The 16934-nt window shown below is 39.4% G+C and overlaps 1 protein-coding gene across 2 annotated transcripts; it reads right to left on the bottom strand.

Annotated features, from left to right (window-relative positions):
- Positions 1-9818: 9818 nt before the first annotated feature.
- tlx1 (T cell leukemia homeobox 1) lies at positions 9819-16238 on the bottom strand. Of its 2 annotated transcripts, none has more exons than XM_053436796.1 (3): positions 15631-16238; positions 14635-14836; positions 9819-12171 (listed from the first exon to the last, which is right to left on the bottom strand). In XM_053436796.1, exons 1-3 carry the CDS (start codon positions 16070-16072, stop codon positions 11961-11963), a joined length of 855 nt encoding a protein of 284 aa, XP_053292771.1. In that variant the 5' UTR covers positions 16073-16238; the 3' UTR covers positions 9819-11960. The 2 variants fall into 2 exon arrangements, with proteins under 2 accessions (XP_053292771.1, XP_053292770.1); XM_053436795.1 differs by having other exon boundaries at positions 14635-14872.
- Positions 16239-16934: the final 696 nt, after the last annotated feature.

Raw genomic sequence — 16934 nt, forward strand, 5'->3', positions numbered from 1 at the left:
CATCGATCGAGCATGCACTTCTCCACGTTGCATGCGTTTTGCGCTCTGCGGCAAAAGGTTTGCCAGTAGGTGGCGCCATCACTATTATTACGCACAGACATATATATCTGTTCATGTAGGCGCTCTGATGTAGCGTGAGCAATTTTGTGTCAATTGGACAATGTTAACACAACTTAATTTTCACACTGATCAGTAGGTGGCGCTATGACCCTGATCTAATATTTATATGTGGAGCTGTTCAGATCAGTATTGTGATCATAGGTCAGTAGTTTGGAGCCGGTTGGATAATGCAGAGTGGATTAACAAAGTACTTCCTGTTTCCTGGCGAATCAGTAGGTGGCGCTATGACACTGAGGAAATATTGACACATAGAGCTGTTCAGGCTTGTACTCTTATCATGTGACAGAAGTTTGGTAGTGATAGGACAATGCACAGTGGACTTATGAAAACATCGTGTCCTTTGGCGAAGGATGATCCTTCGCCGCACCTCAACGTTTAAATGGTTTGAGGAAATGTCACAATTCTGACCTTGATTCAATGACTTGACTGAGCTCATTTGAGCTGTATATCTTAAAGCAGCCAGGAGCAGTTCATCAAAGTATAAAACATGTCACTTCCTGTAGCCACCAGGGGGCGCTGTAATTTCAAGTCATAATTTCTGTGTAGATGTCATCAGGATGGCACCCTTGTCTTACATGTCTAGTTTGGACTCGATTGGACAATGTATGTCCGAGATACAGAACCTCGTGTTTTGATGGCGTTTAATCAAACTCAAGACGCCACGCCACGGTCACACGGTGTGACGAAAGGTCAATCTCTTAATCACTTTTTATCTCCATCTTGTTGTGATGGCACTGATCTTAATTTGAAGTTAATCTGATGAAAGCCCTGGGACAAGTGCATCAAGTAAAAATGTGGAATATGGAAAAAAAATGGCCACTTAATCCAAAATGGCGGCCTCCCTGTTTGGTCAAGCATACCTATCCAAGATATTTTTTTGTTTGTTATGAAACGACACATGTCCCGATAGATTTGTATAAATGTCGGCCATCGTAGTGCCGGGGTTGCCCTATAGGGGGCGCTGGTCAGTTTTTTTGCCACGCCCATTTCTTAAAACCATATGAATATCTTCAGGGGGGGGCTGTTGTTACACACATGTAGTTTGAGAGAGATAGAATCATGAACACTGAAGTTACAGCAATTTCGTGTTTCACGGCGAGTTGATGAACTTTAATGCCACGCCATTCATATGGCGTTTGACGAAAAGTCACGGTAATCTTATGTCTTCATTGTCAATGTCTTGGGACCCATTTGATACAGTTTGACATGGTTGAGGTCAGTGGATGAGGAGAAATTCATCCAAGTGTAAGACAAGCAAAAAACAAGACATTTCCTGTTGCCACCAGGGGGCGCTGCGGTTTTAAGTCATCATTTATGCATAGATGTCATCAGGCGGGGACTTTTGTCTTACATGTCTAGTTTGGACTTGATTGGAACATGTATGTCCGAGATACAGATGCCCGTGTTTTGATGGCGTGTAACCAATTTTTAACGCCATGCCACGGTCACACGGTGTGATAAAAAAAAAATCCCTCAATCATTTTTTATCTCCATCTTGTTGTGATGACACTCATCTGAATTTGAAGTTGATCTGATGAAAGCCCTGGGACAAGTACGTAAAAGTAAAAATGTGGGATATTGCCAAAATGGCCACTAAAAGCAAAATGGCGGACTTCCTGTTGCGTTTTTCATAATGCTCCATGAGACTTTTTTTCATGACTGGTCACGATACACCTATATCCAGATTTTGATGAAAATCCGTTATGTGGAAACCTAGGGACTGGTTCCAGGGGGCGCTGTAGAGCCATTTTGCCACGCCCAATTCCAATTACTCCAGAATACTAAAATATCCGCAGACCTTGAATTTCCTGCAAAGTTTCATAACTTTTTGAGCATGTCTAGACCCTGAAAAAGCCCCCCAAAGGGAAATAATAATAATAATAATAAAAATCCTTACAGATTCAATAGGGCCTCTCACCATTCGGTGCTCGGGCCCTAACTAGGGCTACGTTGTAGCACTAACGGGCCCGAGCACAGGCAATTTCAAGTCTGTTGCGGTCGGGGAAGAGAGAGCGATCGATGACCAAGCGCACGTCTCTGCCTTGCGTGCGTTTTAAGCTCTGCAGCAAGAACAAACGCTTCACTTCCTGTAGCCAGCAGGTGGCGCTAGGATTTTAAGTCATGGTGTCCTTGTAGATGTCATCAGATCGCGACTCTTGTCTTACATGTCTAGTTTGGAGTTGATTGGACCAAATATGTCCAAGATACAGACGCTCGTGTTTCGATGGCATGTGATCAGACTTTGACTCCACGCCATGGTCAGAGTATGGTGTTTTCCTATTTTTTAGCAGGTAAAAATACCAGTTAAATGTCAACAGTTGTCTTTATTGTCGTTCTGTTATTTAATAAATGCAACAAACTATAGTTTTTATATATATTGTATAACTATATATATATATATATATGTATATATATAACTTTATAACCTGTGTTATCAAATATGTTGTGCGGCTCCAGACAGATTTAAATTGGGGGAAGAGGGGACGAAATGGCTTTTTCAATAGTTACATTTTGTGTCTTGATCAAACCATGGTGTTACACTGACCTCTGGTGCCTTAATATTGGCACTACAGGTGTAATTCAATATTAAGTCACTAGAGAGCAGTGTTGGACCATTAACTACAGACATGGTGTTTTCATTTTGTTTATCAAATTTATAAGCCTCACCACGGTCACACAGATTGATGAAAAGTTTAAATTTTGATAACTTTAGATCTTCATCTTGTTTTGTACACATGCATCAAATTTTTACGTTGATTTGATGAAGGCCCTACGAGAAGTGAGTCAAACTGTAAGACATAGAAAAACAAGACATTTGCTGTTGCCACCAGGGGACGCTGTGATTTTAAGTCACGATTTCTGTACCGATGTCTTCAGGTCGCGACTCTTGTCTTATGTGTATAGTTTGGACTCGATTGGACAAAATATGTCCAAGATACAGGAGCCTGTGTTTTGATGGCGTTTAATCAAACTTTGAGGCCACACCACGGTCAGACGGTTTTGCTAAAACTTAATCCTTCAATAACTTTAGATCTCCATTTTGTTGTGATGACGATCGTCTAAATTGTAAGTTGATTTGATGAAAGCTGTAGGAGGAGTACTTAAAAGAAAAAATATCGAATATGACCAAAATGGCCACTAAAGTCAAACTGGCGGGCTTCCTGTTGCGTTATTCATAATGCACTGATGGACTTTTTTGTGCATCTAGTCATGATACACAATAGTCTTTGTTTTTTTTGATGATCGGTGAATGCTAAATGAGGGGCTTTTCCGTAGGTGGCGCTATTGAGCGGTTTTGACACACCCGTTCCCAAATACTTCAGAATACGTAAACTTGCGCACATTTCTAATTTACTGTACACTTTAGAAACTTTTTGAGCACGTTAAAGCCCTCAAAAAGCCAATTCACTGAGCGAAGAAAAATAATAATAATAATAATCTTTTCAATTTCAATAGGTCCTCTCACCGATTTCGGTGCTCGGGCCCTAATAATAATAATAAGAATAATGCCTACAATTTCAATAGGGCCTCTCACCATTCGGTGCTCGGGCCCTAATAATCCTTTTAATTTCAATAGGGCCTCTCACCAGAGGTGCTCGGGCCCTAATAAGAATCATTTCAATTTCAATAGGGCCTCTCACCATTCGGTGCTCGGGCCCTAATAATCTTTTCAATAGGGCCTCCCACCGGAGGTGCTCGGGCCCTAATAAGAATAATAATAATCATTTCAATAGGTCCTCTCACCGATTTCGGTGCTCGGGCCCTAATAATAATCCTTCCAATTTCAATAGGGCGTCTCACCAGAGGTGCTCGGGCCCTAATAATCATTTCAATTTCAATTGGGCCTCCCACCGATTTCGGTGCTCGGGCCCTAACTAGGGCTACGTTGTAGCACTAAGGGGCCCGAGGACAGGCGACTTCAAGTCTTTTGCGCTCGGTGAAGAGAGAGCGTTCGATGACCAAGCACTCGGCTCTGCGTTGCATGCGTTTGCGCACTGCGGCCAGGATAAACGCTTCACTTCCTGTAGCCAGCAGGTGGCGCTATGATTTTAAGTCATGGTGTCTTTGTAGATGTCATCAGGTCGCGACTTTTGTCTTACATGTCTAGTTTGGACTTGATTGGACCAAATATGTTCAAGATACAGAAGCCCGTGTTTTGATGGCGTGTAATCAAATTTTGACGCCTCGCCGAGCTTCCTGTTGCGTTTTTCACAATGCTCCTTGAGGCTTTTTTGTGCATCTGGCATGATACACAACTGTCCTCATTTTCGTGAGGATCAGTGAACGCTAAATGAGGGGCTTTTCCGTAGGTGGAGCTGTTGAGCCATTTTGCCGCACCCCTTTCCAAAGACTCCAGAATCATACATTTTCACCGCTTTCTAATTTACTGCAGACTTTTACAACTTTTTGAGCAGGTTGAAAAACGCTCAGAATAATCCTTTCAATTTCAATAGGGCCTCTCACCGTTGGTGCTCGGGCCCTAAGAAAAAACTTACAGATTCAATAGGATCTCTCACCATTCGGTGCTCGGGCCCTAATAATCCTTTCAATTTCAATAGGGCCTCCCACCGATTTCGGTGCTCGGGCCCTAAAAATACTTTCTCTTAACGTCAACACATTGCTTTCCTTATTTTTTAAAGTGCAAAAAAAGTTAACACTTTCAGGTGAAATTTTAAAAACAGCACATTGCAAGTCCAAACAGAATGGACACACACACACACACACACACACACACACACACACACACACACACACACACACACACACACACACACACATACATACAGTTATACATACTTAGAATGTAACAGTGAACAATTACATCAGAAACGGAGGTTCAATGAATTGAAGCCTGCTCAGTGTCAAAACTTGATTATAAACAAAACACTGCTTCACTTATTTTTAAAGTGCCAACAAAATGTTACTTTACCTTGGTAAAAAAACTAAAATTTCACAGTTAGGGACATTTTGACATAAAAGCCAACAGTGGGCAATCTAAAACATTGTCAAAGAAAAACCTTTTTACTTTAGAGAATCATTGAAAACCTTCTTACAGTCGGAGTATTTTAACTTCAATTATGTTTTGATTGAACAAGATTTTTACTGATTTTCCGTCACCTATCTAAAGCAATCACAAGGTGATTTCCTAAGGTGAGGATGAGCTCAGTCATGTACCTTGTGTGGTAATTAACGGGAAAGCAATGTTTTGAGAGCTTGCATTTTTGCGGAAAGTTTATTTCCATCTAGTTTCATAATGATCTTCTGCAGAGTTTCAAAGGTGTATTTTAGTCCTCTGGGGTAGCTCAGGTTTAGAGCATAGACGAGCGCAAGCAACATTGCCATTGCAAAAGGCACATACCTCAACTCATGCAACACCATTACACCCTCCAGAATAATTCCGACATCCTCTGGGTTCTCACTGGGCCCTGCACCGTGGTGTCGAGTGACAAAAACTCCAAAGACCGTCTCTGCCATAGCAGCCAGACTGCTTTCATCATCGCTCTGTAATTAAGAAAAATAAATAAAAAAATAAGAGAATGATGTTTAATTTATGTGCATTATATTCCATATCTTACAGCACGTGTCATTTTTACACTATTAATGTAAAACAGCTATCACCAACTATCTTCAAATAATCAAAGTAAATGCATTCCAAATGTTTTTGGAGCTGATATTTTGAAAGTTTTAAGGGCTATATGAATTCAAAGGAAAATTAACCATGATCATCGCCAGTGAAGATTAAATTAAATCAACATACCAGGTATTCTCTCACCAGCTTCTCTGGATCTTCATTCAAGTAGACGCAAAGACTTTTCAGTATGCATTCTCTTCTGACATCAAAGCTGTCAGTCTAAGGTTGCAAATTAGAGAGAATATGAGAAAAAAAGAAGAAACACATTAGGAAAAACGTCTTGACCAGCCAGCAGAGTTGTTTTCACACACCGGATGCAAGATTCACAGGTCATCACAACATGAGAAGCTAGAGTAGATGTGTATGCAGTAGTTATTATAAATATGAGTATATAACATGAGTCACTTCTCCATTATCATACCTCAGTCATGGGTACCATGATGCTTCTGATCTGTTTCCCTTGAACTCCGCCTTTCTTGGCAAACAACTTGATTAGGTCTGCAGAGTTAGCATCCAGTTCAGAGAAGAACTTTGACTCTAAATGGAGTGTTGTTATTCTCTTGAATTCCAAACACACCTACAAATTGAGAACGATTAAAAAAAAATTTAGTTTAGCTTTTTTGATTTCAGTTTGATTTAGCAGGTCAGACTGAAAATACATGTATTTATCAATATTAGTTTTCTCCATTCAAATTACACTGTCAGAGTCAGTGAATCCTTACCAGTTTATGAAATACATCAGTCTGCAAATAGGTGTCTCTATATAGCTCACACTGTAAAAAGTAAAAGAAGATGTTCCTTCACACAGTCATTTACTTACCTCATGCACATTGAAGAGAGCCGGCCACCTCGTTTTGAAGTCAGCTATCATTGGTGCCTTCCGAACTACTTCTTGCCTCCTGTAAGCAAAGGTCTTGTCCATCATCTTTGAATGGAAGATTTTCAAAGATTATTTGTAAGTTTGCTGCTCAGTATGCTGCCTATTAGTCTGCTGTGCTTTGTGGTTTTCAACTACCCTGTCCACAAAATCGCTTCTATCAAAGAGCTGCTGCAAAGACTTCAGTACAGGCACATATTGAAAACTTCGTTTTTCCTTGGCATCAAGTATGTACTAAATGGGCTCTACAACCTTAAAGTGTTTTTTATAATACTGGTTGCGAAGATAAGATGTGCTCAGGCGACTATCTTTCCCTATGGCTTTGAGCAAGGGGTTAGATGTGCCCAGAGCAGTGGCTACTTCAGTTAACACATCTACATCAGTTGTGGTACTATGTTTCTGAAATACAGTCTCAAGAACGTTAATGGAGAGAGGCAATGTTGCTGAACTTGAACTTGACAAGTAATGCAATTCCTCTAAAAACTCATCCAGTTTTCTGCCTGGCAGATGTGCAAAATGCTCCAACTTGAGCAATTCTGCAGCAAAACTTTACTCAATTACCTCAGGCAAGTTCTTGTATAAATCCACATCAGTACTTGCACATGCAGGGTCTGCTTCTACTTCAGAATCATCTAGATGATAGATAAGCCTGCTTTCCTCTGGACTATCAGAGGAAACTGGATTTGTTGTAAATACACCTGGCTTGAAATTTTTCAAGGTATGTGGGTTGTACTTTCTGTTTTTGTTAGAGTGAAAGGTTCCGTATACATTTGTTTTAAAACTGCAACCCATAAACATACTGTACATGTAACAGTTTCATTACTCTTCAAATGAGTGCCAATGTGTATGAAAAAATCCTTTTCAGTAGATAGACTTCTGCAAGTGCATAACGTGCATCTGAATGTTGACAGTTCCTGCAGCTCTTGGGAATTTTGTTTAGGATGGAATCTACTTAAATGAATATGCATAGCATTCCATGTCTTAAAAGTACATGGGAAGTTTGTGTGTGGGCAAGGGTACCGCTGCCTTTGACTGTGCTGTAGTCTCAGATGTTTCACTAGGTCATATCTAGAAGATATATATTTGCTACACAGCTTACAATTCCACATTTGCCCCGCCCCCCCCTAAAAAACACATCACATTTTTGACGATGGACGAGAAAGGTTTCTGCTGCTCTAGCTAACAAAAAAAACACAAGGTAATTTGGCAGATATACTTATATAAAGAAACTTTATGATGGCCTTCCTTACCTGCATTCACAGACAGGTTGGACAACAGACACAGGTGCAGTCGGATAGGACACTCTTGTGGTCGGACAGCCGTCACAGCACACTTCGCATTAACAAATTTCTGTAATAAATTTAGAGAGATTGATCAGTTAACATGAAGTTATCATTAAATAATGATAAAACACATCCACATGGGCACATAGACACACACAGGCAAGAGCTAGATGCAGAGGTTGAAAAAGGTGAGTGTAAGGAAGAGATAGGGAGAAATGGAAACAGACGAAGGGAGGAAGAGAGAGAGACAGAAAGGCTAATGCAAAGCAGAAGAAAATTGAAATACTTAAACATACTACATAGACATTTTATTTACCAGGCAAGAAACTGTTCCTGTATAGTTATTATAATTCTATCAGCAGGTTGAATAACACAGCAGGAGCTGGCAACAATGATCCATCTGATTCACCATTAAAACAGAGAAGAAAAAGAGCTGACAACATTTCACAATGTCATATTCTCTGGTTAAACGTGTTCAGATGCACTATTTTATTTTTTTTGCTAATGGATCATAGAGGTTGGAAAGACAAATACGGGAAAAAGTGCCATTATACAGATGTAGACAAATTCCAGTAAATAGAACACAATGTCGCTAGGATACGCAGCGTTCGTGGACGTCCCGTTTCACGTGTCTGCATGCATGAGTCAAGTGCTACGCCAAGCTCGACTCGTATTTACTTAAACTCGTTAACTAGTCACACTGTCCCCATGCGCTAACGTTACTCATTATTTCTGCCAGCAAATGTTCCCTTGTGATAAAGTAAGCCGAGTGTAGCCGTAATGGCGCTCTGCTCCCCGGAACCGGAGTTCAGATACGCCGCGTCTTCTCTGATGTAGCTGCTGATTCATCACATTTATTGTGTGTCCTTCTCACACAATGTCACGCTATTCTTCAGTTCAATGCTTATATAAAAGTATTTGACTAGCTATCTTTCAAGCCATAGAGGCAAAACTAGCAACACAAAACACTGTGTTAACTCGCCATGTGTGACGGAGGACTTTCTAAGTTTGATAAAAAACCGCTAACAGCGAGTAACAAATAAACCGCTGCGTTCTAATACAGTGGAAAATGAACCGACTAACAGCTGATTTCTGAACAATATTTCGCTCGCATATGATTGGATGGAAAATAATTTTCTCCTGCCTTCTCCGTACGCCTGACGAACACGACCGGTTCCGTACCTGACTTCCGGTATTTTTCTTCTCGCGATGCTTCATGGAGGTGTGTTCTCGGGACGATGCCGTGCTTCTTGCGCAGAAACTCGAACATATCAATTCATATCAACGTGATGTAATTGTATTAAAGCATGGTTGTTGAATATTTAGTGGTCGGCAGTTCGATCCCCAGTCTGACCCATCTGCATGCCGAAGTGTCCTTGGGCAAGATGCTGAACCCTGAATGGCCCCCATAGAATAACAAAGTGCTGCGAATAGATGCATTGTATGAATGTGTGTGTTTTTTTTTTTTTTTGTCTGTGACATTGCGCACCCCCTGGAGAGTGTCCGCGCCCCCCCAGGGGGGCACGCCCCCCACTTTGAGACCACTGCTAATATTAACAGGACTGCTCAGAATATCATTCAAAGGACAGAAAATAATCTCAACGAACCACTTCAACATAGACACAGTTGCTTAGGCTACGAGTTCATTCTCATCACTCAGTGCACCCTCAGTTGCAGCAAAAGCTGTTTTCAGCGAAACAGCTGTAAAAAGCTAATGCCCACCTGCTCACCAGCAAGTGGCAACTATTATAATTATTTAATTTCATTTGGGGGTGCTTTTTTCCAAAGAGACTTACAATTAGTGCATTCAACATCAATGAGTGGCTATTTATGGGTTCAGTATCTTTCACCAAGACACTTCATCATGCAGATGGGGAAGTTTGAAGATGAAGCCATATATTCAACATTTAGATTCAAGATTAATTTTATTGTCCCTCGGGGAGAAATTTGTCCTGTGGGCTCTTCATACATGTTGCAGCCATAAAACAACATTTCATGGAATACACATATATTTGAGGTCCCAGGAGGCAGTGGAGACCAAAAGCAGTGTTTTTATTTTGTATTATATCCCCACTGGCACATGTAAAGCGCCCTTGGGCCTCTTGAAAGGCGCTATATAAATGAATAATATACATTTAATATATTATGAATAATATATAATGTGTATTTTCATAATATAATCATATTATTTATTATTAAAAAAGAGGGACTACTGGAATGGCCAAATTGACCAATACCGGTCCCAAATAATCATGTTGTTCCTATTGAATGTGAAAATGAACAGCTGTTTGCGGACAAGCTCACCAAAAATGTGATGTGTCAATATGTAAACAATCCTGCAATCGGTTTGTCTGACGGTTTATCGTAATTGTTACCAATCTCTCGACTGATAGTTGCTCTGTTGTCTTCCGATTATGGATATCTTGTGTTGTCACTGTCATCATTCTCAGATATGGGTACAATAATATAGTAAATTATTGCGGCTGATGAATATCCATGACTATATATTGTAAGATCTAACATTGTACAGTTATTGAGGAAAACACTGATTTGAATGATTTTAACCTTATTGCGTTTCGGTTTACTTTAAAAGAGTAAAAAAGGACAAATGAAAATAAGAACTTGTAATGATCAAAAACAAGTTAATTGAGGAACTCCTGGAATTCTGAATGATGAAATAAATTTATGGCAAAGATATTTACTATTAAAACTCCATAGGGTCATTTTTGACCCATGTGTGTAAACTTGATATAAAAATACAAAAAATATTTTTGTTCATAAATTGAGAAAGATCAAATTAAAATAATGATTTATGGTAATCAAAAACAAGCTATTTAATGAATACTTTGAATATTAAATGATGAAATAAATTGATTTCCAAAAATATAGCAAAGAAACACTCAGCTGTGCATGAAATAACATTGTAGGTCAATACGGGTCATTTTTGACCCATGTTGACATGGAGTTGTTGCATAGCTTGTGTATCAAAGGGTTAAGTAATTGAATATACAGTAAGTAACATGACATTATACATGAGTCATAAGACATGTCTTTGAACAACACTCAACACAAAGATAGCTTTGCGGCATAAGACAAATAAAATCATCAAAGCAGGACACAGCGAATGTTTGACAATTAAAAAAATGACTTGACTGATTAATCAGTTATCAAAATATTTGTAATAGTTCTCTGTCAAATGCCTCATCAATTAAAAGACTAATTGCTACAGCTGAACAGACTTATTTAATACTTCCATTGTCAATACTGCAGAGAGAAAAATATATTTCAGTCGTCGGAATATATTATGGTCATTAGAATATTACCAACAGTTTATATTACATTTTTTATTTATTTTAATTATAATATGATACACACACATGCGATAGCACACATGGAAAAGTTAAAATAAAATAGAATATGCCCTGTGGATATAGGAAAATAAAGTGAAAGATTTATATAAAAAATTATGAAAGAGGAAATGTAAAATTTTACACTGTGGTCAAAAGTACGCTCAGCATTAAATGTAACTGCTAAGTGCCGTTAAATATGTTTGTATTTTGATGTGATGTTGTCTTTAGGCTCATTTATACTTAAATGATAAATATGTAATTAAGAGTGTTATACAAGTGAATACAAGTGCCCTGATATTTTGCAGTTGAGTAAAAGGTCATTTAATATGACAGATAATGAGGAATATGCTGTAATTGAAATATCAAGTCCCACTATAATACAACAAGTCAAAGTACCAGTCTGTGCTGGTCCTCTGACAGAGGATACCTCCACAATGTTTCCACAAATGTCCACAGTCTGATCTGTGCAGGGCTAAATCTACCATTCAGTCTCGTGCTCGTAGGGATCCACATCAGGGCATGATCGGCGCAGTTCTAGTATGTGTGAAGCATGTTTGATGTTAACTGTAGAGAGCGGACGAGAAGAGAGGTTGGGGGATAACCTGTCTTTCAAATATGTCCTGCGGGATATAGCCTACAGCCCATGTATCTGCCCGTCAGTGCCGTTGCGGGTACCAGCTGCAGGCTGTGTGTTGACTCTAATTGCAGGCCGACACGCTGCTGATCTTGGCGGTATTCTCGGTCCAGGGCTTCAGGTTTTGCAGTGCGAACAGAGACCTGTTCTGCAGGCAAAGTGGGTCCGGGGTCAACGGCTGGTTGATGTTTTTCTGAAAGGCTTCCTGATGAAGTTGCATAAGAATCCGGTTGGCCTGCTGCCGCTCGGCCTCTCGCTCCTCCGCAGTCTGCCGCCTACAACAGTGACAAGGAGACACCGCTGAGTGCTCACATATCAATGCATGTCTCGATATTGTATTAATACCTCAGGACCTGCTACTCGCGCCTTTGTAATTAAAAAATCGAAAAATCTATGATTGATATCGAAAAATAAAATAATCTAAGACAAAAACAGTTATAAAGAATAAAATAACCACAATGAAAATAGAATATCTTGAACATTAATGTTTTTTAAATCGGCCTCCACAGTCCCAAAAATATGGAGGGACATGTCAAAATGGAAGAACGTGACTGGGAAAGAGACTTTTTAATTCAATTCAATTTTATTTGTAAAGCGCCAAATCTTAATTGACATTTTGTCAATGCACTTCAAACCTTAAAAAATATTGAGAAATCCACAATGAGCAAGCACTAACATCTGTTGTTCTTGGTCAACAAATACATGAACATACTCTCTGTTAATAACATGTCTCGCGTAAATTGTAATTTGCGCAAAACTGTAGTAAATTGATGATAAATGCAGATATAATGCACAATATTTTAGAACGCTTTTTCAGGTCAATCCATTATTATTTGGTGGCAGCGTTTTTATGCATTTTGCCTTGGTTTGTTTATGTCTATATCAGATTGTGGTTTTTAAACAAAACATTGGAGAAACTCAACAAACTGAAATAACTGAGGGTAACCAATACTTTTAGTTTATTGCATTTAGGAAAATATGATCCTGTAGGCTCTGTTAGGACAGATTTATTGGCATATAAAACATTGAAAACAACCATATACATATGTACTTTACTTTAATGAAAATGTTGGTTTTTTCTCTCTTTCTGCTCTCTAACCTTATTAAATTTTCAATAAAATGTTGTGCTTAATACAATTGACTTGAACAAAAATTTTTTTAATAAATCAGGTTGTCAAATGTTTAGGCTTTATTTCTGTTATATTTTGAATTTAAGAAGAACATCCAGTTTTTCAGTAAACCGATTCATCATGACAGCCGTTTCTTTTATTTTGTCCACCCTATTAATTTGAATGGTGGTAGACACAATAACAGAAGCACATGTCCGTGTATTTCATTACAGCTCAGTTTAATTCTCTAAAATCACCCCAGGTGAAGCAATATTCAACAAATACAGAACATTAGAAGGATTTTTTTACAATGCTGTTGTATTAGACTACATAGCCTAAACTGACAGCTAAATATTTTACTTATGTGTTGCATAAATGTCTCTGATAAGGCCAAGGGAGAAGAAAGCCAATGATGAAAACAGTAATTTTTATACATTTATTGGCCAAGGATTTTATCCAAAGCTTCTGCCAATTTGTGCATTCAACATCTGTGAGAGGCCATTCTGGGTTCAGCGTCTTAACAAAGGACACTGCCGCATACAGATGGGGGGAAACTACAATCGAACCGCCGACCTTCTGCACTTAGATCGACCGCTCTACCCCTCTTCCACAGCCGCAACATATCAACCTTGCGTACAGCGAACTTGCAGGATATATCAAAGTAGCATAATCGTAGGCCCTGTAATACCATATAAGGTACAATTGCTGTCCCATGTGTCATGAAGTGTTTGTTAATTAAATTGGTATCAAAGATTAAAATAGGTTCGGAGATTATTTCACAGACCAAGAAAGCTTTTAGCAGTGGAATTAAGAGACTGACTAAAACGAAATAACAGCCAAAATAACGAAACAATTTTTAGTTTTGAGACAAGAAAGATAATTGGCTAAATGGAATCATATGATTAGAAGAACAGACACTTGTCATAAAGGTGGCGCATATCTGTTGTTGCTGGATCAGGCAATTTGACACTTTCGTTGTTGCAATATTGTATAATAAACAGCATGATAACAATTACACATGCCTTCTCTGGTATGCAGAGCAGCCCCAACTGTGTCAACGCACATCCACTTGGCCACCACAGCACCAACTATGCGCGGTACGACTGCTCATTTGACGCTCGTTGTGTGAGCGCTCCAGTCTTGTTTGCGGGTTGACAAGATGTGTCATTAGCCAAGGACTTCCAGCATAACATCAATCACCTGGAGAATGTAATTCATTTGTGGTAAATTTAATCTGAAAATATAGCTTTCATGCAATTAACATTTGACAAATCAAGCCAGTCGTCACCGTGCTCGCCTTGCTCAAGACGCACGTCAAACTGTGAACTCCCAATAGCGAAAATAAATATATCAAGTACATCAATAAATTTAGAATTATCTTATTATTTAAATTGCAGCGCTAAACAGACTAATTTCAACACAATGACGAGTTTCATTTACTCATATTTCCTTCAAAGTAATGAAACTCACCTGTCGTGTGACTCACACGACAGGTCTGGACAACACATAAATTGAGTTAGTACCTCAAAGAGAACTCAAAAATGAGAAATTGGTGAAACTCCTAAATCACTCACACATCAGATTTGTTGGTACGAATGATTCATGCATGAGACTCATGCATTATTTCACCTCCATTTGGTCCGTCTGTTTTGGAACCAGGTTTTGACCTGAGAATCAGTCATCTTCAAAGCTTTGGCTAGAGCAGCTCTCTCAGCAGACGCCAGGTATTTTTGCCGATGGAACCGTTTCTCCAGCTCACAGATCTGCAGGCGAGAGAAAGATGTCCGGGGCTTCTTCTTCTTAGGAGGCGCCCGGGTCTGATAAGGATGACCTACACGACGTGTTACATTGAGGGGTGAGAGTGACACTGGACAGCACAGGACATGACATAAACAAAAAAGACAGGACAGGATAGAAAATGACAGGACGGGTCAAAGCAGGGAAGACATTACGCTAAAAGGCAACACAGCGAAAAAACACATTTGATCTCAAGATAGTCTGTAGGCCTATTGCAAATATGAACATAATATAATTAACGATGCTTTGCCCCTATATATTGTCAATTTAGCAACCAGGGTCAAACATCATTGTTGATATTTGAAATAAAGTAAGCTAAACTGTTTTCTACGTATTTAATATTTACTCTTAACCCCCAAACAGTTTAGCCTATTTTGGAGAACTTGAACCATTTTTAAGTTTATTTTTAAGTTTATGTGAATAAGAATAAGTATTTATATATATATCGACAACATATTTAAAGTATAACATCAGTCTATGCATTCACATAGCATAACAATCCTTAAATGTTTTTCATGCTTCCGAAACGGACCGCTTTGGGGGTTTCTTCACTTGAATTAGTTAAATTGAATTGAATTGATGTGAATCGGTAATATGGTGGGTTGAGAAACAAAGACCAAGCTAAAACTGACGAAATAAGAAACTCTAAGAACGTTTATCCTTAAATTCACAATACATCCATTATAATCTATTCATCACTGTTTCATTTTCGAAGTGAAATTATGTCTAGGCTAAACACATATCCCATCTCGGCCTTTTAAAAATAGAGCACCGCCGTAGAATTATATACATTTATTCCTTGTAATTTATATTATATTATATTATTACCTGGGAACCTGTCTTTAGTGTAGCGTCGGTTGCTCTCCATCCAAGGGAAGGTGAGTGTAGTCAGGTTGTTGATAGTAGCGCTAACCGGCGGCATGGAGTTCCCTCCGTTCAGGGGCCGGTGTGCGGGTACACGGATAACCCCAGCGGTATTTTCGTTGGTCCCGTTCACATTGACATCCATATTCATGTGATAAGTCCCGCCGCACGAGCTACTAGTGCCATTATACCCAGTGTTGCCGCACGCAAATCCTCCGCTGTTGCCGCCGTCGCTAACGCTGCCAATGTACACCGGGTGTCCGTAGTCTGGCTCGTGCATCTTAACACCCAGCATGCAATTATGCTCCACGTTGCTGAGGATCTGATCAATTCCAAAGCTGATGGGCTCTACGTGCGCATGCTGTTGCAGATGCGACCCCAATAAGCTTATCCCTATGTGATCCATGGCCTCCCCGCCCTGACGCGAGGAACGCAGTTTACCCTGCGTGCTGCTTCACACAATACTCCGTCTGGGCTTCTTCTGCATGAGCTCGTTATCTAGTGGGCACGAGCGCACGAGTGCGCGAGGCCACCCCCCCAACTCCTCAATGGGAGAGCATACGTCCCGGAGTGAAACAAAGAAGCGATTTAAGGCCTAACAACAGCATGAGCTCTGTGATATACTTCCTAAAACACACACACTAACACACACACACACACACACACACACACACCATTTCTTGTAACAGATAATGTTTTTAGACAAATCAAATATGTGTCTGACATCTCTACTGAGTAAAAAATATATCACATAGACACTTTCCACAACTTGATCCGTTTTTATTCATCCATGTTGCAAAAATTGGAGCACAAATAAACTAGCTTAATGGCTTTAAGTTCTCCATAATGAATCAGTTAGAAATGATTGATGTTGTCTACGCTATATGCTATACTCAAAATATTGTCATGAAACAGCTCCATTATTAATTCCTGCTCAGACTGATGACATTGCTACAAACACTGGTGCGTTTTTATTACTTTCTGTGAGAACAGAAGAGAACTGAATACGTTGCCATAATATTTCACCACAGTGTCAAGTGTCTCTGCAATAATACTATTAATAAAGTGATGAGTTAGTATTTGACATTAGGCTACATTCATTAAAAAATGAATCCGGAGATGATCAACGACTGCGGCAGCTTTACATGGGAGGGATATTTAATGTACCAGAACAAACATATGTTTAAAAGTAAATCATAAAAAACGAGTGCATTTTACCACTATATTTACCATTAACGAAAATGCGGCAGTGCTGCTCCCAAACATAA

This window comes from Pleuronectes platessa, chromosome 12 (assembly GCF_947347685.1).
Source record: "Pleuronectes platessa chromosome 12, fPlePla1.1, whole genome shotgun sequence".
Taxonomy (NCBI): Eukaryota; Metazoa; Chordata; class Actinopteri; order Pleuronectiformes; family Pleuronectidae; genus Pleuronectes; species Pleuronectes platessa.

What these genes read in the sequence shown, in the direction of transcription:
- tlx1 (XM_053436795.1), bottom strand. Translation starts at nt 16,072, where the DNA reads ATGGATCACATAGGGATAAGCTTATTGGGGTCGCATCTGCAACAGCAT. An exon ending in CACTAAAGACAGGTTCCCAG is followed by an intron (nt 14,873 to 15,630) that starts GTAATAATATAA and finishes TGTGCTGTCCAG; the next exon opens with TGTCACTCTCACCCCTCAAT. An exon ending in AACAGACGGACCAAATGGAG is followed by an intron (nt 12,172 to 14,634) that starts GTGAAATAATGC and finishes TCACTGTTGTAG; the next exon opens with GCGGCAGACTGCGGAGGAGC.